The sequence below is a fragment of the Lissotriton vulgaris genome, chromosome 8, assembly GCF_964263255.1.
Source record: "Lissotriton vulgaris chromosome 8, aLisVul1.2, whole genome shotgun sequence".
In the NCBI taxonomy this organism is placed as follows: Eukaryota; Metazoa; Chordata; class Amphibia; order Caudata; family Salamandridae; genus Lissotriton; species Lissotriton vulgaris.
Genome location: NC_141696.1, coordinates 223340986 through 223368011, shown reverse-complemented (window position 1 = coordinate 223368011; position 27026 = coordinate 223340986). Strand labels below are relative to the sequence as shown.

Sequence of the window (27026 nt, the reverse complement as noted above, 5' to 3'; positions counted from 1 at the left end):
TTAGTTTAGTTGTGTAGAGCAGATCAGGGCAGTGAGTTGGACCAAACGATTTGTCCATTGGCTACCACCTTATTAGGTCAGCTACCACAAAGGATACTTTTTTGTTTCTGAGACTGCTCGAAGATGTCTCTGCATTTTAAACCTTCATGATTATTGGTTAAGAGTACTGCAAATGTTTCAAAGCATTATTTTATCATGGCCAAATTTAAGCTGTAGCAGATCAGGGATTTATACTGGCTTAGCGCTTCAGAAATTGTTACAGCTTTCTAGAGGTACATGTATATTATTCATATCCATCAAACATATACTTTTTTGAAAAACAAGAAATCTCAGTGTTGTCCTTCTGTCTAGTTTTGAACCAGTATACATAGTTAGTAGTTTTAAGAAGAGACTGAAATGTTAATTTTCATGGCAATGTAATTGATAAACCTTCTTAATTTTATATTTGATAGTGTATTGGTATTCTTTTTTAACTGTACCTTTGCTTTTGCAGGAGATACAATGTTGTACTATCTGGTGCTAGTCACAGGATGCATGTCTGTGGGGAAGATTCAAGAGTCGGAAGTTTTTCGAGTTACATCAACTGATTTTATTTCATTGAGAATTGATCCTTCAGATGAGGATCGTATATCAGATGTCCGCAAGGTTTTGAATTCCGGCAATTTTTATTTTGCATGGTCAGCCTCTGGGATCAGTTTAGACCTCAGTCTTAACGCTCATCGCAATATGGAAGAACAAACAACAGATAACAGATTTTTCTGGTAAGTTGGTAGTTTTGATCATGTCTTAAACGAGTATAGTGTATTTTAGTTTGTCTTGTTATGTGACTTGTTTTCCATTGTCTATGTTTTTATGTGTACTTCAGCAATTGCATGTTGTTTAAGCAAGAGTGTTCTAGCATGCCACGTCTGGTGGGAAAGGCCCTTTTATCAAAAAAAGAACCGATTCATAATCTTGATTGATGTACCTACTCAGAAGGAACTTTTTATTATTGATCTTCAGGAACGCATGATTTTCATAAAACCTCCTTTGTTTTTTATCTTCATAGTTACATAATATTCTTTAAAAAAGTCAGCATATTTTGTTTCTCCTTAGGGCTAAGAAGAACAGTGTCTCTTAATCAACTCCACCTCGAGCGTCATAAATGCAACGGGGATTCAGACTTGATCTCCCATTTGACTTATGAAGTACTAAAATCTCAGAAAAACAATTCCAGTATGTGCTAACTTTCTTTTAAAGTACATGGTCATTTGGAGTGCATAGTCTTTGTGGATATTCTTCGTAACTAGCAATTAGACCAAACTGAATTTGTCTGATTATTATTATTTTAATTTGGTGACTGGTTCCTTAGGCCGAGGCAACGGCCAGGGTCATGGCTTCAAAAGTGAGAGGGGCATTGAGAAATTTGAAAGAGTGCTTTTGGACTCCAGTATAAAATATATCCAAGGGTGTGGTTCTACCCGTTAAATCTTCTCTATCGTGTAGTAGCTTTATTTTCACTTCAATTTTGCCAACTAATTTTTCCGGGACAAGTTCTTTAAAACTTTGGGAGATTTCAAGTTGCTTGCTTCTTTATTTTGGAATGCCATCCACAGATAGGTACTCACTCACATAATGTACTCAAATGGGCACTGACTGTGCTTATTATCAATTTAATGCTCCTTCACTTTACTACCCCAACTCTCCGTTTATCCCGCAAAAACGAATCTCACCACCCCAAATCCTGCATACAGAAATATATGAATGTAATAATTGTTGGGAAATATCAATGATAACTAGCTGTAGGGTGGAAGCTAGGTGTCCAAGTCTGAGAGAAAAACACATTTGTTTGTTATGAAGATCCTCACCCACCAAGCTAGCTGGTGGCATGCTTCATCATCGGTTCCCACCCAAGGCGCCGAGTGCACCTCAGGTGTGCTTCGACGCCTGACTACAGCGGAGCAGGTTTTGTGCAGTGAAGTGAAAGGAAAGAGTGTAAGTTAAAAACTGTCCAATATGTCTCAACAATTGGAGGAATTTAATAATCGGCCCTTGGCAGTATTAAAAAACAGAAAGGCAGGAATGTGTGGAAGTAAGGTATGTCTCCTATATCCTGTGAGGTCTACATGTTTCAGCCAGACTACAAAGTGTGCTGGCTTTCGTCAGGACCTATGTGCATAGAAAAATAGTGATGGTCAAATGTTGTTTATTAGACCAGTATGTGTCACACACGTGAAGGTGGGTTAATTGAGAGAGGAGGTATTCATCTGATTGCTCAATACAATGACACTTTCAGAGTGAGCATCCTGAATCCCGCAGGGGGCTTGGGGGGACACACATTAGTCAAGATCGCCATACCTACTCCGGTCTGCTTCCGGGATTCAGATGGAAGCAGACCGCAATAGGTATGGAGTGTGTGCCAGAGATCTTGATGAATGTGCAACTACAGGTCGCCCCCCCCAACGGGATTCATGGTACGCACTCTGAAAGTTTACTGCACACTTAATTTACATTATGTGAGACAGCAGTGTTTATATTACGTACAGATGCTTGAGACACAACTGACTGTTCATGGACAATTTGCCATAGTGGCAGTAGACCTGTAGGCTACAGGCTAAGGGGCTGCCTTCAAAGGAGGTTGAGTATGTATGTTTGTGTATTGTTTCGCGGTTCAAATTATCGAAATGCCTGGGCCGGGGTCCCAAGCTTCCAGTAATGACTCTGTGGTCCCTGGATTCCCGTTCTGATTAAATAGGGGCCCATGGAAGTTAAAAGTTTAAGGATCACTGTTCTAGCTAGTGCTTTCAGGTTACCTAGTCATAGTGTTTGATGGACAGAGTGATAATGTTGGTCCTATCAGCTTCATTATTGCAAAGAACTAATGCGCTTTTTAAACACAGGTGGCAGCTGGGTTGACATTGGTTGAGGGCTGGCTGTAACAAGGCTTCTAAAACCAAATAGGTAATATTTCTTGCCCCTATTTGTACTGATCCCTTCCTGCGAGGCGTTTAAGTAAATTATGCTGTTATTGAAAGACCCTGGATTTTGAGGCAGAGGACCTGTTATTCTGATTTTCCATTTTAAGAATTCCATTCTACACGTTTACGCAGTGGCGGCTGCTACAGCATGCCACCAGAGTCAAGCTAGCCTGGTCGATGAGGGGTGATACGGTCCCAGGATGCTTGTTTCTGGTCCAGGGAGAACCTGGCCTGGCAGTTTGGGCTGGACTGTTCCCATGAGGCGCAGGGTCAAGACTGATTTGCATTTGGCTGGGTCCAAACAGGGGTGGGATAGTGAGCAAAAGAATAATGGATTAAACCCAGATCTCTTGACTGAGGTGAGCGGTTGAAAAAGCAAGATAAAGTTGTTTGGTTTGGAAACTGTAGTACAGTTGTTCCATAGGCGCTTGAATAATGTTAATATGTTCTATGACGGATGGCTGTGAAGTGGTCTGTGGTTATGGATAGTGAGTATGGGAACTTGATTTATGCTGGGTTAAGAGCAGAGCTAGAAAACCATACTGGAAGAGATACGATTATGTGGTGAAGGACAGGTTTTTCCTAGGTAATCAGACTCAGATTATTATCTGAGATTCTTATTGATAGTTCTTAGTTTAACTGTTTAACTGATGTATGACAGTTGTTGCATTTGTCAATTGAACAAGATATATCTAAACTAATTGTGTAAACATATATGTTATCTGGTCAGATTGAGACAGAGTGGTTGTGGGCACTGAGATGGCTGTAGAGCAGGCTTCTCCAACAAGTAGCTCGTGAGCTACTGGTAGCTCTCCACCTACCTGTGAGTAGCTCTCCTACGTGCAGCTTAGCCTACTAAATTAAATGCTTTTGCTTGATTGCATTATTATATGTATACCAAAATTGTGTGTATGCATTTGAGATGAAAATGGTTGCAGTTTCAGAACTTACTAGCTGATGTTTCGAGAAAAATGTCTCAATTTTCAAAACATATTTAAAGCTTATATTTAAGTCATAAATCATGTGGCTTTGGAAAGGCTTATTACTAATGTCACAAACCTTGATGCCAGGGGCATTTCTGCTATCTCTGCTATGTAACACCCATATTGAAACATTTTAAATTGATAAACATCTTACGTTACGATACGTTACGTTACGTTACGTTACGAGGGGTTTGACCTCCTGGCTCAACAGGTTAAATCAGGGTCCCCCGCTGATCCGCTCAGACCGGCTGTTTTCAGAGATCAGGCGTTCGTGGGCCGGACTGCGGTACATTCCTTGATTAATATCTCGCTGGAGTCAGGCATGGTACCTGCTAGTTGGAAGCGGGCGGGGGTTTCTCCCATCTTAAAGAAACCCTCCCTGGATCCTGAGAAACCCGAAAATTATCGGCCCATCTCCCTGCTCCCGTGGCTGACCAAGGTGTTGGAGGCCCACGTTAACAAAGTTCTTTCAGCCCACCTCATCCATGCTAACATCTTGGATCCCACCCAGAACGGGTTCGGAGACCGCCCTTCTCTCCATGGCCGAACACCTTCGCATGGTGATGGATGCGGGGCAGACAGCGGCGCTTGTTTTATTAGATCTGAGCGCCGCGTTTGATACTGTCTCGCATCCCATCCTATTGCATCGCCTGGAGGAGATTGGTCTGAGTGGTTTGGCTCTCCAATGGTTCCGGTCCTTCTTAGACGATCGTTTCTTTAGCGTTGCCATCCCACCGTTCCAGTCCCAATTCCATCCTTTGAAACAGGGGGTGCCGCAAGGCTCCTCGCTGAGTCCCACGTTGTTTAATCTTTACGTGAGACCGCTGGCTGAGGTCGTCAAGCAATGGGGCATGACTATGGTCTCATATGCCGACGACACTCAGCTAGCGGTTACGATCAGCGGGGATGCGGACCGGGATGCCCCCAGGTTTCAGAGCGGACTCAGGGCGGTGGCGAGCTGGATGAAGAACAACTGTCTCCAGCTCAACGCAAAGAAAACGGAGATCATGATCGTCGGTAGGAGGCCGGAACTCTGGGGGGACAGATGGTGGCCAGTGGAGCTGGGCCCAGCCCCCATTCCGGTTACAGAACTGAAGAACCTTGGAGTATGGATGGATCCCTCCCTTAGCTTTGTGGGCCATACAAAGAAAACCGCTGCCTGTTGCTTTGGCATACTACGGTCGCTGCGCCCTGTTTTGAAATTTTTTGACCATCACCCTAGGCAGCTGATAGTCCAGGCTACAGTGCTATCTCGCCTGGACTATGCCAGCTCGCTCCTGGTAGGGGCTAACGTGGCGGAGGTCACTCGCCTCCAACGCGTTCAGAATGCCGCGGCGAGAGCCATTGTTGGCCTACCTCGAGCCTGTTCCGTCTCCAGCACATTGAGATCCCTGCACTGGTTGCCCATCAGGGCAAGAATCCAGTTCAAAGTGCTGTGTCTGGCGTTCAAGATTCTGAGGGGTGGGAGCCCTCAAATTCTTGTGAATCTTCTGACTTGGTATGTGCCTACCCGGTCCTTGAGATCCCTGGGCCAAGCTCTTACGGTGATTCCCCGATACAGGCTGTGTCGGGTTGGCGGCCGCTCTTTCAGGGTTAGAGCGGCCGAGCTTTGGAATTCTCTTCCTGTTGAGATGCGGTTGCTCGTTGATCTTTTAGCCTTCCGCAAAGCTTTAAAAACTTTTCTGTTTAAATAATTTTGCCTCCGTTCCTTTCCCTGTTATGTTCCCTGTAGGTGTTGCTTTTTTCTTGCCATGCGCCAGGACGCCCCTTAGCTGGGGCAGCTGTGCGCAATACAAAAGCCTATAACATAACATAACATAACGTTACTGTTGGCAATACTGCCTGAGATACTGAGGTGATCGCTACTAGTAATCTTGCATGTGGTAGTCACTAATGTAATTGTGTCTGGTTTCGTCACTATAATAACACTAATATTATTAGTTCTCTGGATGATTTACAATGAGCATAAGTAGCGTTTGTTAGAGAAAAGGCTGCTATAGAGCTTGTCTTAGTGTGAGATTAATTGGTCAGTCTGTCCGGTTTGCAGTTCAAGTCTGACTAGCGAGCTGGTTGGGATGAAGGGAGTGACTTCTTTCGTGAGGGTGGGCAGAATAATAGTCTAAGTTATAATTTAAGTTCAAGATATATCACTCCTGCTGAAGATGGGCTTAGTAATGAACATGTTCACTTAAGGTCATGTTCAGGTTGCATTGAATTATTAAATTAAGAAGGTAAAGAGGAGCTAAAAGGAGGAGCAGAGAAGAGCATGGAAAATAAAGTAGGGGAAGGTTTTATGGTCTGGACAGAATATATTTAGGGGTTGGGAAGTGAAGAAATGAGGATTGCGTGTGGGTATTCAGGAGTGAGTTAATGTCTGGTTGGAGAGAAACTGAGGGAGGTGACTGTCAAGTCTAGTCAGGTGGATAGGGCAAGAGGGACTTTCACGAGAGATTGAAGAATGAAGGTGGTTTTCAAAACTGAGGGAAGAGAGAGTGATGATTTTGTTAACCGCATGCAGTCTTCTTATGGGTAGGTATGATGAGGCCACCAACAACCAAGAGGTGAGTGAGGAGGTGAAAAAAAGTGCAAGAGTGGCAATCACGGGAGATAAGAACCAGCAGTGAGGAATGTTCTAGGTTGGGGTGGAATTGGAGCAGGCAAGGTATTAAAACAATATGGACTCCGATGTAAATGGAGGCGGTCAAACAAAGGTAGCTTTTTGTCCTACAGCTGGATGGATAATTTTCCAACCATTGTTAAAGATGGAAAGACTGTCATTCCGACTTGTACCGAGAGATACTGTCAGCTTTGACCCATTTGGTATATTAGCAATAGAAGAGATGTTCAAAATCTTGCAAAGTGTATCCACCCACCGGGCTGTGTTCAACATGAAGAGTAGTAGGTCTGTTTTTAGGTTTCCTTTGCAGGCATGATGATATTGATCAAAATCATAGTTTCAGGGAATTCTCTTCAGATCTTGGGTTTAATGTTTTTTGTTGCATATTTAGAAAGTTTTAGAGTATTATAGATTTTAAAGGTATTCGGTCCCGATTTTGGTCAAGTTTTAGGAAAGCGAGGTAACAGAGTGGGACATCTTTGAAATGGAGTACAAAAGTTGTGTAAATGAGAGAGTTGCAATTGTTAGGAAATAATGAATGAATTAATTTTAAAAAGCAGCATCAGAGAATGTAATGGATGTTAGAGAATCATATTAGAATGGTGATCGGTATAAAAAACTCATTTGCAAGTCTTGGGGCATACAACAATTAAGTTAGGCTCTTGGTAAATCCCTTTTGCCACTTCTCTCCCCGCAAACTCATAGAATATCCCTTACTCCACTTCAGAACCATCACTCCCTACAACTGCTCTTCAAACCTTACTTACTGCACAACTTCTCCTTCCTAACTACTCACCCATTCTGTTGCACTTGTATCTCTTGGCTCTCTGAGCCTTTGTTTTTCACTGGACACATAATCTTTCCCACCCTAATGGGTTCAGTTTCCCCTACCTATTTTCCCATTACGTTTCCCTTGTTTCTCATTGCTCCACCTACTCACTGCCTTCAGACTGGTAGTGCTGGATGCCTCGCATAGGAGTTCAGTTCATAGGTTCACTGGGTGCAGACCATCGTATGATAAATTTATTGTAGGGCACCACATTGTTTTTCCATATTAAATATGTACTTACATGTCAGCCATTCTGACGTAGTGACTGTTTCACTTTATTGCCATACGTGGGATGTTGGTCCCAAAGCATCTTCTAAGTTCCATGACCAATGAAGTACTTGAAAAGGTCCCAATATTAAAAGCTGGTTTCCAGTTGTAAATCAAGTTAGGACTCTAGTCTAAGGAGTTTAGTCTTTATATGAAGAGTATGATGTCAACTGGCAGAGAAGGAGTGACCAAGAAACGGAGTAATTGAAGTAAAACCTTGTAGAGCCTGGAGGATGATCCGTACTGTCCTATCTGTAGACGTGTGTAAGTGCAGGATGAGTGGTGTTCATGTGTGACTGCATGGAGCGGAATGTACCTGTGTGAGTGTAGGGTGCACCTGTAAGTGTGCAAGGTGAAGTGAGGCTCTGTGTGAGTGCAGGATGATGGATGTAATCTCAGTGGTGGCTTCTTCTCTAAGAGTAGCGTTGCCCCACTGCTATTTGAGCAGTGAAAAGTTGCAGAGCCCGATGGAGAACATGTCCAGACTCCCACGCACTGCCTGAACGGCTAAACAGGCCGCTCATACCAACCAGGCGCTGCTCATACAGTGTTGTGATTGGCTGGGAGAGTCCAGGAGCCTGGGTGCTTCTGGCACTGTCCACAGAGTGAGGACGGAGCAGATGCTTGCGGCAGTGAAAGCAAGTTTATTTATTTATGATTTTTTGTATCCATTCCCCACCCCCATTCTGAAGCAGCCGCCGCTCTGTGATCTGTGTGCATGCAGGATGACCGCTGCAACACAGAGAGTTGGGTGCCTGAGTGAATGCAGGATGAACCTGGTATATTTTCGGTGCAGGGTGACTGGTTTGCCTGTACAGAGTGCTTGTGTGAGTAAAAGGGTAAGCAGAGTGCCTCTGTGAGTGCAAGGTCAACATTGTGTCTGTGTGAGAGCAAGGCGAGAGGAGTACTGGACCTGAATCCAGGACGACTTGTGTGTCTTGAGTACAGAACCTGTCCAATTACAAGGTAAGTGGAGTGCTTGGGTGAGTACAAAGTAAATATTGGGTATAGAGTGTGTGGGGTGATTGATTGCCTGTGAGGGGTGCATGTGTGAGTAGGGTGAGTGATGTGCCTTTATGAGTGAAGGGTGAGGAGAGTGCCTGCAATTGCAATAGGAATGCTGTGACCGAATGCTGTGCCCGTGAAAGTGCAATGTGAAGGGGTACCTGTAGGAGTGCCGGGTGTGCATGGAGGGTGAGCAGTTTGAATGCACGGCGAGAAGTACCAGTGTCAGTGCAATATGTGCGGTGTGCTATAAGAAAGGTTATTTACTGAGAAATATCATTTGGTAAATAAACCTGCATGAACAATTTTGTTTTCGAAAATATATATATATATTTAACGGGCGACAGATTGTTTTGTTACATCCCAATTTTTCTTCAGGTGTGCCAAACCTGTTGAAAAGGCTTTGCTAGTTTGGCTGATTCATTTAAATTTGAAACATGCTGTTATGCTTTTCTGCTCTCGTGACTTGTTGCAAATGAAAATTCTCAAAAATAGAACAAGGTGTCAAAAATGTTATTGGTCTATTGTAAAATGCCAGCTGGCCTGGTGTTCGGATGATGCAAGTTAGTATTTGCACGTCGTGGTTGAGAAATGGGTGGAACACCAGTAATACTTATAACCACATTGATTGTCAGATATATGTTATCGTTTTTAGCAGAATAAGCTTTACTTGCTTTTGATGGCCTTTTATAGACTGCATGGCCGATCGACTAGTGTGATTAGATTTGTTACCCTAAAAGGTTTCCAAATGAGGCTTTATCTGTGGTCGCTAAACATTTCTGAGAAGCACAGTGGCATTACCATCTGCATGTTATTTCTAAGTTACTAGAAAGGTGCATGTACCCCGTGTTCTTTCAATAGTTCTCTATTCTCTGATCTCAATTAAGTGTTATTTGAATGCTGCATGTAGTCTTAGTGAACACCTCCTTTACAGACCATACTACGACTCAATCCCTCTTCAGCCAAGCAGACTGAACCAATGACCAGATACTTGATGCAGGTTGAAACGCTTTGCATCCTTGTCGGGGGTATCAAGCGCTGTGGAAATGCTGCCATACAATACATTTTCTTATTTTTTTTATTGTGTTAGAAATAACAAAAGTACTTGATTTCTGGAAGTTTTTCTTAAATTAGCTGCACCTACTTAGTGCTTTGGGTGAAGTATTTAATGTTAATCCCTTAGTGATATTGAAGACCTAAACTAATTGTCAGCTAGTTCCTAAGCCACTGCATATCATTCTTAACAATACCATGGACAGTGGGTCGGTTCCCTCCTGCTGAAAGGCGGCCTTTGTACTACCTCTTTTGAAGAACCCTTGAGATGTGACTGACCCGGCCACCATTAGACTCATTTTGAAACTTTTATACCTTCTGAAGGTACTGAAGATACTCTTGACTATGAAGCTAAAACTATTTATTGACCATAATAAGATCCTGCATTCCATTTAACTACGGACGGAATCTGTCACTGTCCCATTATCTAATAATATGTGGTAGATTTGATAAATTCAAATACTCTGATGCTGTGTAAACATAATGTGGCCTTAAGCACAGATGACCATGCCATCCTAATCTGTAGTGTTACAGGGATTGTGATTGGAGCATTTTACTCCAACTGATGCAGGCTGTTTGTCATATCACCTTCAGCAGCAGTACCATCTATCTCTTCCAATCAATTTGCCCCAATTACTTCTGAAGTAACCTATCTCTCTGGTGCTGTATCGGACTCAAGATCCCATTAAAAACTTAGAAACATAGGCGTGGGGGGTATAGCCTTAGAGTGGATGACCAACTTTCTAGCGGAAAGGACACACACAGTCAACCTAGGCCATTTCAGATCACAAACTACCATGGTCACCAAGGGGTCCCCCAGGACTCCTGCCTGAGCCCCACCCTGTTTAATATATATGTCACTCCACTCACCAACTTAATAAGAAACCTAGGGTTTATCCCAATTTCCTACGCCGATGACACACAACTGCTACTCTCATTTGACCAAAAACTGCACCAACGTTCAGAACACTTTCTCTGAGGGAATGAGGTCCATCAACGAATGGATGAGCGATAATTTTCTCCAGCTGAATGCTGAGAAAACGGAAATAATGCTCTTCAGAGATGCAGTAACAAGTTGGTCTCCAAACTGGTGGCCGGGAGACTTGGGCCCAACTCCCTCCCCCCAAACGGTGGTAAAAAACCTAGGGGTGAAAATTGACCAGAAACTTACCCTCGAGGAACACGCCACCAGAACCGCCAAGTCCTGCTTTCACGTGCTCAGTCTGCTTCGCAGAGTTTTCCCCCTACTCCCTATATCCACCAGGAAAACTTTGACTCAAGCACTGGTCAGTAGTCCTCTGGACTACTGCAATGCTCTGTTAATTTCCGCCGAAGAATCATCCCTTAACAGACTGCAAGTGGTCTAGAACACAGCGGCTTGACTAGTGACTAATGGTCCCCCCAGAACCCCCTCACTCACTCTACTCCGAAAACTCCACTGGTTACCAATTCGGAAACGGTTCAAGTTCAAGATCTGCTGTATGGTATACAAAGCCTTAAATAAACTAGGACCCAACTACATCGCAGACAAACTGTTATGGTACAACCCCTCGAGGACCCTTCGCTCTGGGGCTAAAGAGCTCCTCTGAGTACCTCGTATATAACAAACCCGACAGGGGGGAGCAGCATTTTCCTATGTTTCAACTTCTCTCTGGAATCCGCTTCCCAGACACATTCCTCTCTCCCCCTGCTACATGTCCTTCAGAAAGCAACTAAAAACCTTGCTGTTCTAAATTACTGGGCTGCAGTGGCCTACAGCCGCCCTAGCGTGGAGATACCCCGTCTGGGGTGATTCATGCGCTCTAGAAATGACATAAATAAATAAACAAATAAACAAATAAATTAAACGAATTACCTCCTTGGATTCACCCTTTGGAAATACATGGGTGAAAAAACATGACTCCTTGTTTGTCTCTCTCCTTTTCCACAATCAGATTCAGGTCAACTTTGTTTTTTTATATGTATTATCAATTCCTGGATGCCAACCAAAAGACAACATGTTAACCTGGCCTTGGCAGAACATCTGGCCCGGACTAAAGCCTTAGATCCTACGCAGAACGGCTTTCGTGCTGGGCACAGCACGGAAACGGCCCTTCTTGCCATGGTAGAGCACCTGCGTAGGGTGCTGGATGCTGGTCAAACGGCGGCGCTGATACTATTAGATCTCAGCGCCGCCTTCGACACTGTCTCCCATAGCATCCTGTTACATCGGCTAGAGGAGATTGGTGTCGGGGGACAGGCCTTACGGTGGTTCCGCTCCTTCCTTGACAATCGCTCATTCTGTGTGGCTATCCCTCCCTTCAAGTCCAAATCTCATCCTCTGGCAATGGGGGTTCCGCAGGGATCCTCGCTGAGCCCCACGTTATTCAATCTGTACGTGAGGCCGCTGGCTGAGGTCGCCAGGCAGTGGGGCCTGACTTTGGTCTCATATGCCGATGACACTCAGCTGGCGGTTACTCTCAGCGGGGATGCGGAGCAAGACGCCCCCAGGTTTCAGAATGGACTGAAGGCGGTGGCCAACTGGCTGACGGCGAATTGCCTTCAACTTAATGCCACTAAGACAGAGATCATGATTGTCGGGAAGAAAGTGGAGCTTTGGGGTGACAGGTGGTGGCCCTCAGAACTGGGTCCAGTCCCGACTCCGGTTTCGGAATTAAGAAACCTGGGAGTCTGGCTGGATGCTGGCCTTACTTTTGTCGGCCATACTAAGAAAACAGCAGCTTGTTGTTTTGGCGTGCTTCGAGGTTTAAGACCTGTGCTTAGATTTTTTGATGCCCCAACTAGGCAGCTGGTAATTCAGGCTACGGTTATCTCTCGCCTGGATTATGCCAGCTCTCTTCTGGTGGGAGCCAATCAGGCAGAGATTACCCGCTTACAGCGGGTACAAAACGCCGCAGCCAGAGCGATAGTCGGTCTGCCTAGATTCTGTCCTGTCTCCAATGTCCTTCGTTCCTTGCATTGGCTTCCTGTGAGGAAGAGAATTGATTTTAAGGTCCTTTATTTGACTTTTAAAATTCTGAAGGGCATAGGGCCCCAGATCTTGTCCAATTTTTTGTCCTTCTATGTTCCGACACGCGCTCTGCGTTCCTCTGGCCAGGCTCTTGCCGTGGTCCCACGTTTCAGGCTCTGTCGTGCAGATGGACGTTCCTTCTGTGTCAAAGCTGCAACTACGTGGAACTCCCTCCGGTGGAAATTCGTCTGCTGGAGGATCTCATGCTTTTTCGGAAAGCTATTAAGACATTTCTGTTTTAGTATCTCCTTTTAGCTCCTTTTCTGTTTCCAGCTGCTTGTTGTGTTGTGTTTTACCTTGTTGGTGGCGCCAGGACGCTCCTTTGCTGGAGCAGCTGCGCGCAAAATAAATACCTATAACATAACATAACATAACATAACTGTACTTGAAACCTTCATAAATGTGGGTTCTCCTCCACCTCACCTACTACAGTCCCTTCCCAAAGGATATAGTAGAGTTTCTAAGTTGCAGAAAATAGAGTAAATCTGCTATGAGGTGGTGTTGCCTTCACAATCTTCAATTTAGTGGCTCGTTTAGATTGAGGAATCTGATACATTCCTAGGAGATTGTCCTAGTATCTTGGTGCTGCCTCTGGTTACTCGTTGACAAGGAATACATTTCTATGTAGTATTTAAGAGGCTACAAGGCCTAAAACGAAAAAGCTACAAGTAGTGCAAACAATTTCTGGTGCTAAGGTCTAAGTGTTCTGATGTTCACTCTGTCAAATGGTCGTTTCTTAATGATAATCTACCTCTTTCAGAGTGACAAAAGCCATGTTTTGGAAGGTTTGGGGCTTACCCTGGTCCGGGGTGAGCATGGGCAAATGCCATTGACCAGTTCATAGTGACTCTTGAATATGATGTGGTCTGCAATGTTTCCTGTGCACACCTGAGAAGATGAGTGGGTTAGAGAGCACCTCGGGCTCTTGTCTGTGAAGGAAGTACAGATGATTTAATGATAGACTTAGCCCATCAGGTTGTTATGATCCACAAGATCATAGCTCAACAAGCATTTCAACCTAGCCTTAAACTAAGAATCTGAGCCGTAGCCATTGAAGAGACACTTCTTCAACCTGTAGACCTTTCTGCTCCCAGACTCTTTGTACTTATGGCTGCTGAGGTACTTTAACAAAATGTTGTGTTTCCACTGCCGTAAATGGCTTGGTATCGTAGTAAGCCTTACTTTGTTGTTGTTAGACTTTTGATAATTCCGCTGTTAAACTGCCTCTTTTCATCTCTGCTGCAGTACTCGTCATGACCGCTCTTGGAAAACCATCTTACATAGAATATGATACATTTCTAGATTCCAACTGACATCAGTTTGTTCACATGGGCACCTCCAGGACCCAGAAGGACCTAGAGTCCCCCAGAGTTCAGCGCTGTCCCTTTTTATCTTATACATTTACATGAAGCCCATTGGCACTCTAGTCGCAGAAAGCGGCAATAAAATCCCCTAGCATGCAATGATCCATATCTCTGCATTAAAGTCTCTTCTACTGCAGATATTCAATGCCCCAAACACTGCTGCACCTCTTCCAGATCTGGAAATGAACCCCACCAAAATAGAATTCCTTTTTTGTGCCAAGAACAACAAGCACAAGATAGATCAAAGCTAGCTAAGTTCCATCAACCTTGAAAGCATCTAACTCCAACTTTCTCTCAATGTCAAGTTACTTGGAGTCACCCTGGAAACCAATCCTGCCCTCAGTGGATAAGTTGCCAATAAAGCAAAGATGGCCTTGTACCAGCTCTCTCTTCTGAAGAAAGGGAAACTGTTCTTTCAGAAAATGTTTTCAAACTGCTGTTAAAGCCCTTTTACTCTTGCTGATCTCTGTAGAAGATGGAAATGCCCTTCCCTAAGGCCTTAATGATCCACACTGGTCCTCATTGAGAGGATCCTACATACCTCAGCACTCCTCCTTCAGAGCCTGAAGAAATATGATCACTTTACTCTTATCCTATTGCCACTCCATTGGTTCCTCTTGGAAGCCCGCACAAGTTTCAAAACCAATTCCATCATTTACAAAGCAATCACTCGTCACACTCACAGAACGGAAATCAAGAAGTGTTTTTAAAAAATACGTGGGGGCAAGACAACAGATCTTTCCGAACAAAGCGTCCAGGGTCTAGAATAACACCTTCTTAGCCCTCAACCTCCCAGCCATTCTCCAGTTCAGGAAAGTGTTGCAGATTCTCCTGTTTAAAGAATGCTACATCACTATGCAGTAATATTCCACAAATCTGCTACCTCCCAAAACAATTGTTGACTGGATACTTGCCTTTTACTGTATACAGCACTCTGTTGTGTAAGGGTAGGTTCATGCTATACGAATAGCACATATACATATACATATCTTTTTCTTCATCACTTCACTGGCATATCTTTCCCTGAATGCTGGATCACAGTTATTGGTAGGTGTTTAGTGGCTACACTTTTTTCTTAGGTGGGGTTTACTCATTCTATTTCTGAGTTTAACACACACTTCTACAGGTTTATTTGGAGTAGTTTGGTAGGATGAAATCTTTCTCTGATCATGTACCCCATTTGACTAACATCAACAAATTATTAAACTACTAGACCCTTTTCTTGTATTGCTACCTTGGTGCTTCTAGTGTCAAACCCAGCTCTCCTCCTATTCACATAATCTTGCCTAATTGACATTCACAGTTCAGCTCACTCCAGCCCAGGGTGCTCATCCCTGTGTACAAAAGTGCCCAGGATCAACCCTCAATGCTTGGTAGGCAGTTCATCTGTTAGTGTCTGAAATAAAGATAACACTTGTCTACTTCGTATTTCTCAATTCTGATATAGAAATGGATGAAAATACACTGTACCTCCCTTGCTATGTTATTCAGAGCCATGAATACTGGCTCTTCTCTCTTTGGTCCAGAGTCTACTTCCTTAAGTCACCTATTGCGATTTCAAAAGATCACAAAGTTAATATACCCCACTTGGCCACTGCAGCCAGAGAAGTGAGATGGAAACTGTTATTGCAGAAAGGACTCCTAACATGACACCAAAATAAGAAGTATAACTCAGGACGAAATTAGAACAGCCCTTAAGAATAGTGCTAGTGGCAAGGCGTCTGGCCCCGACGGGGTCCCAATTGATGTATTTAAATATGATATGGATCTTTGGGTACCCGTCTTGCACAATTTTTTAATGCAACGGATACCGGCCACCTGGGCGGAGAATCTGATAGTCCCAGTTTTCAAAAAAGGGAATAGGGGAAGTGCTAGTTGCTATCGCCCAATATCTTTGCTTAACTCAACCTCTAAAGTTATGGGTAGAATGTTGTTGGCCAGGCTGGAGCAATGTGTAGTAGAAAATAATATTTTATCTGTAGCTCAGTACGGCTTTAGACGAGGCGTTGGAACAATTGAAGAATGTTTGAATTTAGAAGTAAGTATAGGAAAATATACTTTTGCAAGGGAGGGCTGCCTTCACCTCTGCTTTGTTGATTTGTCAAGCACTTTTGACTTGGTAAATCATTCAAAGCTTTGGGAGACGTTGAGAGGAATGGGCGCCACCGAGGACATTATTAGTTTCTTATCTCAAATCTACGCTTGTCTGTCTGCAAAGATACGTTATGGGAAATATGGTGAATGTACGAAGAATTTTAATATTACACGTGGGATAAGACCGGGTTGTACTCTTGCACCTCTCTTGTTTTCACTGTATATAAATGTTTGTCGATGGTGTTGATGTTTTATTACAGAATTTGGGGGTAGATGTGCCAAAGGTCTGCAATCGACCGACGCCCCTCTTATTGTATGCCTATGATGCTGTCCTAATCTCGAGGATAGCAAACGGCCTACAAACCTTGAAGGATAATTTTACAAGTTTTATGACAGAAAAATCCTTAAAAATTAATTTGACCAAGACTTTGGTTATGTCCTGTGGTAAAAGTGATATTAAAACAAAAACACATTATATTAACGGGACATTAATAGAGAGAACAGCCACATTCTCATATCTAGGGATTCTTTTTAACAGTAAGGGTACCTGGAATAAACAGATAACTCTATGCAAGTTGAAATTTGTGAAAGTAGTAGAGGTTATTTTCAGATTCTCCCATAGAATTGGTAAAAAAAAACCTGTACGGGAGATTCTGAAGTTATACGGAACGAAGTGCATTACAGAGACTTGTTATGGGGGAGCCCTAGGGGGCCAGACTGATACCACCCAGATACAAACCCGTGGAAATAATTTTTTAAGACGCTTACTAGCCGTACCTACCTCAACCCCTTCTATTATCTTGCATAGAGAAACCAGCTCTTCTCACATACATGATTTGATTAGTATGGCCGCTTTAAATTTGTGGCACCGCGTCTGGGATACGGAAGAACCCCATTTTACGAGGGACATCATTTTAGACTGTCTGTCCCAAGACTGTTGTAAGAAAATACCTTGGTTAAGTTATATCAGTGGTCTTTTAGACAAATGCAATTTGGCCCTGAACTGGATTCAAACGGAGGATATACAAAAAATTAGCAAGGTTGAATTAAAAAAGAGCCTCTTGAATGTTAGGATTGCATCAAGAGAAGAGGTCCAGAGTAGCAAGATGACTGTTGTATCATATCTTGAAGGGCCAGTTGCTATGGGCATACAGCCATACCTCGTTTTTATAACTAACGTTCAGTATAGATTCTACCTAACCAGACTGCGGATGAACACATTACATTTTCTCTTTGCCTTCCCTAGGAGGGGCAAGTGGTGTGCTAATCTTCCAAATTGTCCATGTGATAGAAGGTCCAAAAAAAGTACCCTTCATTTTTTACTTTTTTGTAATTTCTATAAGGAAATTAGAAAACATTTCCTTTGTCCTGTTTTTAAAACTGAGTGCCTGTACTCCCATAAAGGTGGTTTTAACTATTTAAGAAACTTGGACACAATATCAGTCTGTAATGCAGTACTTGGTTATATAACGTCAGCAATTAAACTAAGGAATGAACTCGTTAACTTAGAAAATTTGAATTATGAAATATTATAAAGTGTATTTTCCTTATGATCTTTTTAATTGTATAATGACTTTGTGTATTTAATTATGTCGAGATGTCTTTTCTGTTTCATTTTCTTTTTTTGTTTACATATGGATTTTATTGTATTTTATAGTATGCTTTTATGGACATTCTAGAATCTATATGATCCGAATAAAGCTTGATTTGACTTGACTCCTAACACTTCAATATAAGTGCTATGGTTGTATGGTGGAAGGTGCACCGTGTAAATTTTTGCTGTTTAGGTTTAAATGCGTTTATTTCAAACAAGATACAATACAAGAACTGCCTACCTACATCCGCATTTCAAACACACAAGAGCAACCCACATGTCCATGTGAACTGGGTAATGGCTATGAAACAAACAATTGTTCACAAGGAACTCATTTTAAGAAAATGTTTATCATTGTTGCAAGTATCTTGACTTTTTTACAAGGACTCTCTCATGAGCTTGAAAAGAATAATAATATAATCTAATGTCTAACATTTAAAGTGTTTACCTAATACACTTAAAGAAGTAGCCCAAAATGTTATGCAATTAATAACTTCAGCCGAAATGAGTGATATATTTATTTATAAATGCAAAATCCTTATTAAAAACACATATTCGTAATGCATATGAAGAATAGAAACAAGTGACATTTGTGACCTCTGAGAAGTGACCATAACCAACTTAAATTTAAAACATGAAGGGACTATATTGAGTTATAGGACAGGTTATTCGAATACAAAGGATGTCTTCTGATTCAGTGTTTTCAGATCGAGGACCAGGGTCTTTTCTAGTGCTCTCAAAACTATCCTAATATTATCATAATGGTTACCAACAACGTTTCGGCCCTATTATGGATATGGGGGTCTCTTCAGGACAGAGAATTCTGGGGACTGTAAAGATAAATATTGCGTTAATGAGATGTGAATAGTGTGAGGGCTACTTGACGAATATAAAAAGGGTAGGTGCTTACCTCTGGGCACTCAAGCACCTGTCATAAGCGCCAATTTCTAGATGCATTAGTCTTCCAATTCACAATAAATAGACACCTTGTATCAAATGAATCCGCAGGCAGGTGGGACAATGAAATAAAAGTCTAAAACAGCCAGCTTTGACAGGGAAAAGAAAGGAGGGGGAGAAATAAGAGAGGGGACATGTACTTGACAGGACCTAACAGATACCATAAAAGTGCTGTTGTGTATGTGGAAGAGGTCATAAGACAGAGTTTGACATGTCAATCGGCAATGTGGGTCAGTTGTTAGGTGGCGTTGGCGGAGATAAACTGGTCAAGTCAGCTCCCTAAATTCGCCAGCTAGAAGATCCCCATGTCTTATCAAACCGTGGTAGCATGTGGGTTACTGTTGCTGCCTGTTTTTCCATTCCAAGAGTTCTCATAGTTTGTGGAGCCAATCCAGTTTTGTCGGTACAGCATCGGTGTCCCAACGGGACGACAGCACCTGCTTATCTGCACCAAGCGTTAATCTGATGGTTCGCCCAATATGCGATTTCAGGGGGTAACTCAACACAGTCTTTTTTTTTAAGTGTAATATTTTATTGCCATTTTCAAGATACAATCCCAACATCTGTTAAACGTTTCATACCATATTTCTGTTGCGTAGTTATGCCCAAATATCAACCTCTACCCCCTACCCCATAAAGGCTCAGCCGCAGTGTATGCACGGTCCATATCAATATTAAAATTTACCAGTATTCAATAACAGCGGAGCAAAGAAAATTAAGATAATAGAAAGAAAAAATAAATCTTGAGTGTAAACATTTTCAAGATATGCACATTATGACACAGGTGACCCTCCTCCAATGGCCCCCTGCCGGTTTGCTTCCTTCTCTATAGCTGGGTCTGGCGGAGATAGTAGCTTTGACAACATTGCTGCCAATGACCTCTTGTCATCATCTAATGTGTTATCTTTACTTGTCTTTCTAATGTGGCAACCCTCCGCATTTATCCATTCAGCCATATCTTTCAGCCAGTCTTCAACTTTTAACTCATCACATTCTTGAGGCCCAGTGATATATAACTAGGGAACCAAGGTAACTCTGTGTCATGAATTTCATCAAGATCAGTTAAGACCTCTGTCCAGAAGTGTTGTATTTTAGGGCAATGCCAAAGTAAACGTGTGAGGGTGCCTATTTGGTCACATTGTCTCCAGAAATGAGGATTCCCACCCGGTTTCCACTGACCTGTTCCAACTGGAATTGGATTGCTGTTTAAATCACTGACATAGACTGAGTTCTACCGCAGCAGGGGGTCAGTGTGATGGGAGTGGGAACCATACATTTTGTATTCTTCTTGTCCCAAATACCTGAAGTTCTGTCTTTGTATTAGGACGTTTTCTCCCATCCAATCTGGACTTTTGGAATCACACGCGCAATATGCAAGAATCCCAAATATGCTAATATATTAGAGGGTGTGATGCGCAAATTGTGATACTAGCTACCTTTAATATCATTCCTCTAGTCTAAGGTGATCGGAATGACAACTGAAATGTATTGCTGTAGGTAGACGTTTTAGTGTTGCTTGTCCAAGGCCCATTTGGACAAGTACAAATCATAGGAGACTGCCCATTAGAGCAGAAGTGGTTCAATAGTTTGGTGCTGGAAACCACGTGCTAAGAGTGGCACAAAGGACAGTGGCAGTGCCTTGATCTTAGTTCCAGTACCTTTTTCTCTCTTCCTTACAGAGAAGCCAAAGGATCTGAGCAGAGCTTATTAGTCTATAGGGTGTCTCCTCCATTGGAGGGGAGGAGCGTTGTCTCCTTTAAAACCTCCTCTCCCCCCTCCCAAAAAACCCCAGAGATGAAAAATAAAATGGTAATTTTTTTAACCATTTTATTTTTCATGTCTCGTCTCGAACAGAGCGTCAGGACAGGCCTCTGCTGAGTAACAGCAGCATGTCTCTCAGCAGGGAGGTGGGTGGACTGGCAAAGCACTGTTTAAAGCGTGCCTGTCTTTTTGGCCTGCTGTCTTTCGACGGCCAGCCACATATGCGCATTTTAAACAGCTCTAACCCAGCTGTTTTATGAAAGCTGGATTACAGTAAGCCAAAGCCTCCAGAGCGCGGTGGAACGCCGAGTGAGTCTGCTCCCACCAGTCCTAGGGCTGCTCTCATGCTGGTGAGAGCAGCCCTAGGATTGGTCAAGGGAGTTGTTGCTTCTGGTTCCAGTTCCAAAGAAGGGTTCCGTACTGGAGGATGTCGTGTTCATGTACGGTAAGTTTATTTCTTATGTTATTTGCGCGCGTGTGTGTGTGTGTGTGTAGTCTAGGGAGCCATACGCTTAAATCTTGGCTGATTTTAATCACTTTTCACTTTTGCTAGTGTTCTACTGTCTGCCTGCATCGTTTTTGAGAAACTGCAAGCTCATGACCCATACCTGCCAGTTGCTGTAGGTGGTGGCCCCGGACCTTCATTTTGGGGACCAGTACATATTTTTTATCATTAGCCTTTGACCCAGACAGAAAAGTCAGAAAAATGAGATACGAAGAGAAAGAGAAAGATAGGAAACTTTGACAAATATCGAAAGCTGGTATTACCAGGAACCTGCAAGAGGGAGGGGAAGTGTAGATCGGTGAAAGGAAGAGGCCTGCGGGGGGTGGAAGGCAGACTGGGTGGAATCAGCAACCACGCCCTCATGAAGCACCCGCTGCGAGCTCCTAAGAAGTGTCTGTCCCTGCACTTCGCATTTGTGTAAAAGCACTGACGATTTACAAGTCTCTTAGTTTAATATATACGTTGTCAATTCCCTCACGATTACATTACACTTTGAGCATTGTGTGGTATTAAGACAAACTTGTTACCAGTCTGTTTCAGATCTGCAAGCTGCAATACAAAATGGATCATGTTCCTAATATTCTTATCCTATTTAATAAGTCTCTACATATTATGTAGCACTGGAGATGTTTGTGGCATTGTTAGGTTTTATAGAGTTTGTTTAAATAGTGTTCGAATAGCCTTCTCCATTTATTCCACACTGAATTGTACCACGACCACAAGCGTACATTTGTTTACTGATTTGTTGATGAATGAAGTTAGTCTAATATACACATGTGGTTGAAACAAATATTTGCTATTAATGTTTAATATACCACATCGGGCTTTATTTGTGCTACTGAGTATTGTGCTTTGAGCTGTCTGTGTTAAATAAGGTATCGAGAAGTTGTCCTGGAAAAATTACTGTTCTGAAGCACTAATTAATCTCTGCCACTCCTTCTTCCACAGGAATCAATCACTGCACTTGCATTTGAAGCACTACGGTGTGAACTGTGATGATTGGTTGCTGCGCCTCATGTGTGGTGGAGTGGAGATCCGGACTATTTATGCTGGTCACCAACAGGCCAAGGCCTGCATTATATCCCGCCTCAGCTGCGAAAGGGCAGGCACCAGGTTTAATGTGCGGGGAACCAACGATGATGGTCAAGCTGCCAACTTTGTGGAGACCGAGCAGGTACTGAAACACTTCTATTTCAAATGCATATTATATGTCGAACCTCCTCATACACAAAATAGCTGGATTAGAACTGTATCCTCCTTAAAGGTATTTTTTCATTTTTTTATTGCTTGACCATTGTTACTGGTTATCTCCCTCCCATTCTGTTTTTGTGCGATCCTCTTCCCTCGACACTTGAGACCGAACTACTTTGTCTGAGGCCATATGGAGCTACCTGGTTTAGCTATAGGGGAGATGGACCGTGGATTCCCTCCTTGGTCGTCACCTACCCAGTCTGTCTTTAGACAGACTTCCTCTCGTCTCTACGGTTGTCTCTTCCCTTATCCTCACGTTCTCAGCTCACCTACCCCCCACTTCCTTTCTCTCGCCTTTCTCTCCTCTCCTAATGTATTGCTGATTGTCTGATGTAATGTTGTAATTGTTTATCTTTTTCTGTTACACTGTTAAACCAAATTGTTGCACTTCCTTTCGTCCCTCCTGTCGTCTCCTCCTGCATCCTCCCTCTATTTATGTATCTCCTTCTCCCCTCTCTCAAAGTATTGAGACAGAACTTTTTTGTCTGATGATCCTGGTTTAGCTATAGGTGAGATGGGCTGTGAATTCCCTCCAGGGTCCTCACCTACCCAGTCGGACTTTAGTCGATCTTTAGACAGACTTTCTTTTTGTCTCTCCTTATTGTCTCTTCCCTTATCCTCCCTTTCTCACCTCCCCTGCCCCCTCTACTACTTTTCTCTCTCCTCTCCTAATTGTATTGTCTATTTTTCTGGGATTTAATGTTGAATTGTTGAACTTTTTCTGTTACATTGTTGATTCTCATGTAAAGCGCTCTGATACCTCCGGGTCTAGCCAGCGCTATATAAAACTCTTTAAATAACTAAATAACTAAATAAGAAAACGCTTTTTATTTGAGCCTGCATTCTGTAGATTGTCTTAGTTTAGTTGTATGGTGCACTTCGGCTTTTGAAGTACTGTTAGATCCACTTGTTGCATATGGGGGTGTACTTTTTTCTCGTGCTTGTCCTGAAGATAGTTCTTTTGAATGGCATTGTTAGCTTGATGTATGGCTAGGAGGTGAGTGTAGGAGTGAGCTTCAAATAGTTGCCTTCATCCATCTGACTGACTTGCTCATCGGTTGGGGTAGTATGTGCCTTTCTTTTGTCTGATGTCAGTGTAGTGCCTTCCACATAAGATGTTTTTTACACCCACACACCTGATTTTGGTCACTTGTGCTCTCTGTCAGTTTGAGCATCTACTCCATAGCTTCTAGTCTCATCCGAATACTGTGCAGCTTGGTGCTCTAATGTAAGATGTAATCTATTTTAACATTTCATGTACACTGCTGTCATTTTATTGGCCCAAACTCTTTAGCTTTAGCTGATGCTACACATATTATTATTTCTCGATTTTAAATTTTTTATTGTAGCTCTAATGATGCTGCAGTGCAATCACTTCAGATTACTTAATAATTATAGCAGCATCTTAGGTGAGTTTACAAGGAACTGTGTGCCTGGCTGTGGGGCACTGATCTTGTAGGCTTGCCTTCAGCTCCTTGAAAGTGACCAGTGATGGATTAGGGGAAACTTGTATTATAAGAGCGAATAATAAGTACCACATGCTAAGTGCAGTCAAAGACCGGTCTAGATATTATGTGTGACTTCTATCTGGTGTTACTTTATCATCTCTGCACAACCAGACAGCAATCAGATACTTTTTTGAACAGTTATTTTTTCCTCCTCGGCCTCGGCTGCTGCAGTCTGTGTTTCTGAATATAAGTTCTTTGTTGGTGACAGTAGGTGACCTCTTTCAGCGTGTACCCTTGAGGTTCTGCTACAGCAGCTTTGTTTGTTGAATGTAAGCCTTATCTCCACCTGATGCCAATGGACTGATTTTAAGACGGACTTTGCATGCTCTATCTTTTTCATGTTAAAAGTCAAGCTATTTGATTTTGTAATTGTTCCAGACTAGCTTCGGTTTTTGAAAAGGCCATTGTTAATAACATTGTAGCAGCCAAGATAAGCACCACTTGCAGATACGTTTGTAGGAATGGACAGTTATTTTGGAGCATGTTCATTTAGAAGTTGTTGATCTTTCCCATTTTGTAGATTAAGCTAAAGTTCTTTCCTTTCTTTGTGAGAGTAATAGCAGTTCCTGCAGTTGTGAGCTTCAGTACAAAAAAATGCATTTCCCACTTCCAGAATCTTTGTTGTGGTGTGTATGTCAGGCAAAGATACATTTCCTTCATCCAGTAGTAAACATATCTCAGGCAATTTGCATTGTTGAGCCTTCCCAATTAAATTCCCAGGGAGAGGTGGATCTGATTGTTATTGCATATCTAGCAAAGGAAGCAGTATTATTCAATTAAGTGGTATTGGGTACTTACAAACTAGGACGAAAAGGACGAACCTGGGTCATGTTGCATGAAATTTAATTATGAGAGGCCTGGTCTGTATGAATCTCGTCTGTTTTGCAAACACTTCTATCCAACTTATGTACTTTCTTGAGATTCTTTTCAATCGGTCAGTCCTTTGAACATAAAGGGTTCCACTACAGTGTTGTAAACTCCTCAGAGATGAAGTTCTAATGTATACTAATTACTATACATTCCTTCTTGGCACCTTTACCTAGGTCCAGACTGAACTGTGAATTTTTCCCCCCTATAGTAGTACTAATAGCTGACATCAGGAGTCACTGTGCGGTTTCGGCTGCATATGCACAAGACTCCACCATTAGTGACGTTGTAGGGCCATTATTAAGACTACTTGAGCACCTGTGATTTTGACTCCTTTTTCCTCAGGCCTTAGAGACGCTAGACACTCTAAAAATGCTCTGTGTCCCATACTAATATGGTCAATAATCAATAAAGAAATGTTATGGGGGGAGGGGCAGTGTACTTTTACAAATTTCCTGCTTTTAACGCATGGACTGAATGTTGCAAACAGTTGTCGGTCGGTGTTAGACTCATTCTGACCTTATTTGATGTTTTTGAAAATAACAAGATTCAAGTGCATGTGAACTCTGTTCTCTCATAAAGCCATCGGAAAAAGGGAAGGGAAGCGTGTTCTTAACTTTAGGTAAGGTGACACAAAATTCAGGTCTTTGACTTCTACCTGGCGCAAGTCTTTATGGAGAAGAAAATATCACAAAAGGTGTTCCTTTTCCCTGAAGCCTCATTAGCAGAAAGACATTCCGAGTTAACTCTTACTCCTTGTTAGAGCCCATTCCAATGCTGGGGAAATTTGAGCCAAAACGTCTGAATTTTTCATTGTGTGGTGTATCATCTAACCACATGCAAGCTTCATAATAAGCCATGTTAAAATATTTGCAACTCTTGAACTTTCTTGTGGGCCATCTCTGGGAGTTATGTTTCACGTAGTGTCTTCAGCATCAGCCACCTTATTGTGATGCCGGCAGCTTAGATCCCAGTCTTCCTGGCCAGAGTCTCTGCTGACTTCATTGGCACCGATCTTTAGGAAAAGTAACCTGTACCTTTGTGAGAGATCAACAGATTAACTTGCATTGCAGGTGATTCAACAGGCACAGAAAATCACGGTTACCAAGGCATCACTTTTTTGGCACCCGTTCAGATCCAACTCAAAGCCTTATTCTGTTAATGATGACAGTGATGTAATTGAGTCTCAAAATCTGTTACTTCGTCAGAGTGGAGAAGTGTGGCTCAATGGTTAGAGCGGCAGACCCTGATGCAGAGGTCTAGCCCGGGACCAGGGTTCAATTCCCCGCCTCGGCAGGTCTTGGGCTCAAAAAATTCCACTGACCTGATAATTCTCGCTTCGGTGCCTATTCTAATCATAGAGTGCAACTCTGGGAAATAGCTTGCTTAATCTCCACAACGGCCCCCACAACGCTAAGGATGCCTGGCCTCCACCCTGGGGGTGCCCAGGAGTGGACGCCTCACAGGGAAAGCCAGGACGGGTTCCACAGCGGTATTCGTACAAGCGCCTTGAGACCCTTGCGGGTGAGTAGTGCGCTATACAAGTATCAATTTACATTTTACTTGGAAAGCCATGTAGATGCGGAATGTATTTACCTTAGTGACACTTGGTAGCTAAGCCAGTGACATTTTGAGCAATGGTTAAGGAAGCTTGATAGAGCACTTTTTTTCGGAGCAATCACTCAAACCGCTTAACAGAAATTTTAACAGAGAAGCAATTTTTTAAACCAGTGTTATCGTTCAGTGAAGCACCGAGTGACATCATAAAGCTGATTTAGGGAGAAATACAGACTTTATCAGCGATAGCTCGAAATGCTGCTATAAAATGTAGAGCATCTGCAAGTCGCCCATTATATTTGCACCTTCTGCCAGAAAGCTCAGGGGCACAGGCATCTTCTGCCAAGTTGTCAAAATGCTATCCAGGCTGTTACATTGGATAGGGAGTGCGAACATATGGACTCATCAGTAAGAAACATTGTTGCATCAGGAAGTCTGCCTTTTAGGGCATGTAATTCTAATTGTGTCATCGCCTGGTATTGGTATGCATTGTGGGTGATCGTTTCTTCAGCACCATGAGTTCTATTGACAGAACTGAAATCCCCCCCTCTCAAATCTATAGAAGGGCTGCCTGGATGCAGCAAAGCGGCATGCTGAAAGGACTACATATTATAATCAGAATGGCAAGGTTAGAATCTGGAGTGGTTTTGCACAAAAATTCAAGGATGGGGCCCAAATGCTTTTCTAGAGAGGTTAAAGCACAGCTGTTAGATTTTCCCTTTACTGGGCAGAGGTGAAGTATTCCATTGAAAAATGTAATCAAATGAAGGTCAGTGCTCATGCTTTTGGTCTGGTCTCGCTGGCATTTAAGTCTCATCAGCAGTACTGGAAACAGACGCCATCCCTG

The 27026-nt window shown here is 42.8% G+C and overlaps 1 protein-coding gene across 4 annotated transcripts in view; it reads left to right on the top strand.

Moving 5' to 3' along the window:
* Window positions 1-27026, top strand: part of SYNJ1 (synaptojanin 1) — a 668969-nt gene that overhangs the window by 103403 nt on the left and 538540 nt on the right. For all 4 annotated transcript variants that reach the window (XM_086933999.1, XM_086933998.1, XM_086933997.1 and 1 more), the window contains exons 4-5: window positions 494-761; window positions 21945-22170. In XM_086933999.1, the coding sequence (XP_086790125.1) occupies window positions 494-761; window positions 21945-22170 (494 nt within the window). The remainder of the gene's footprint in view (window positions 1-493; window positions 762-21944; window positions 22171-27026) is intronic.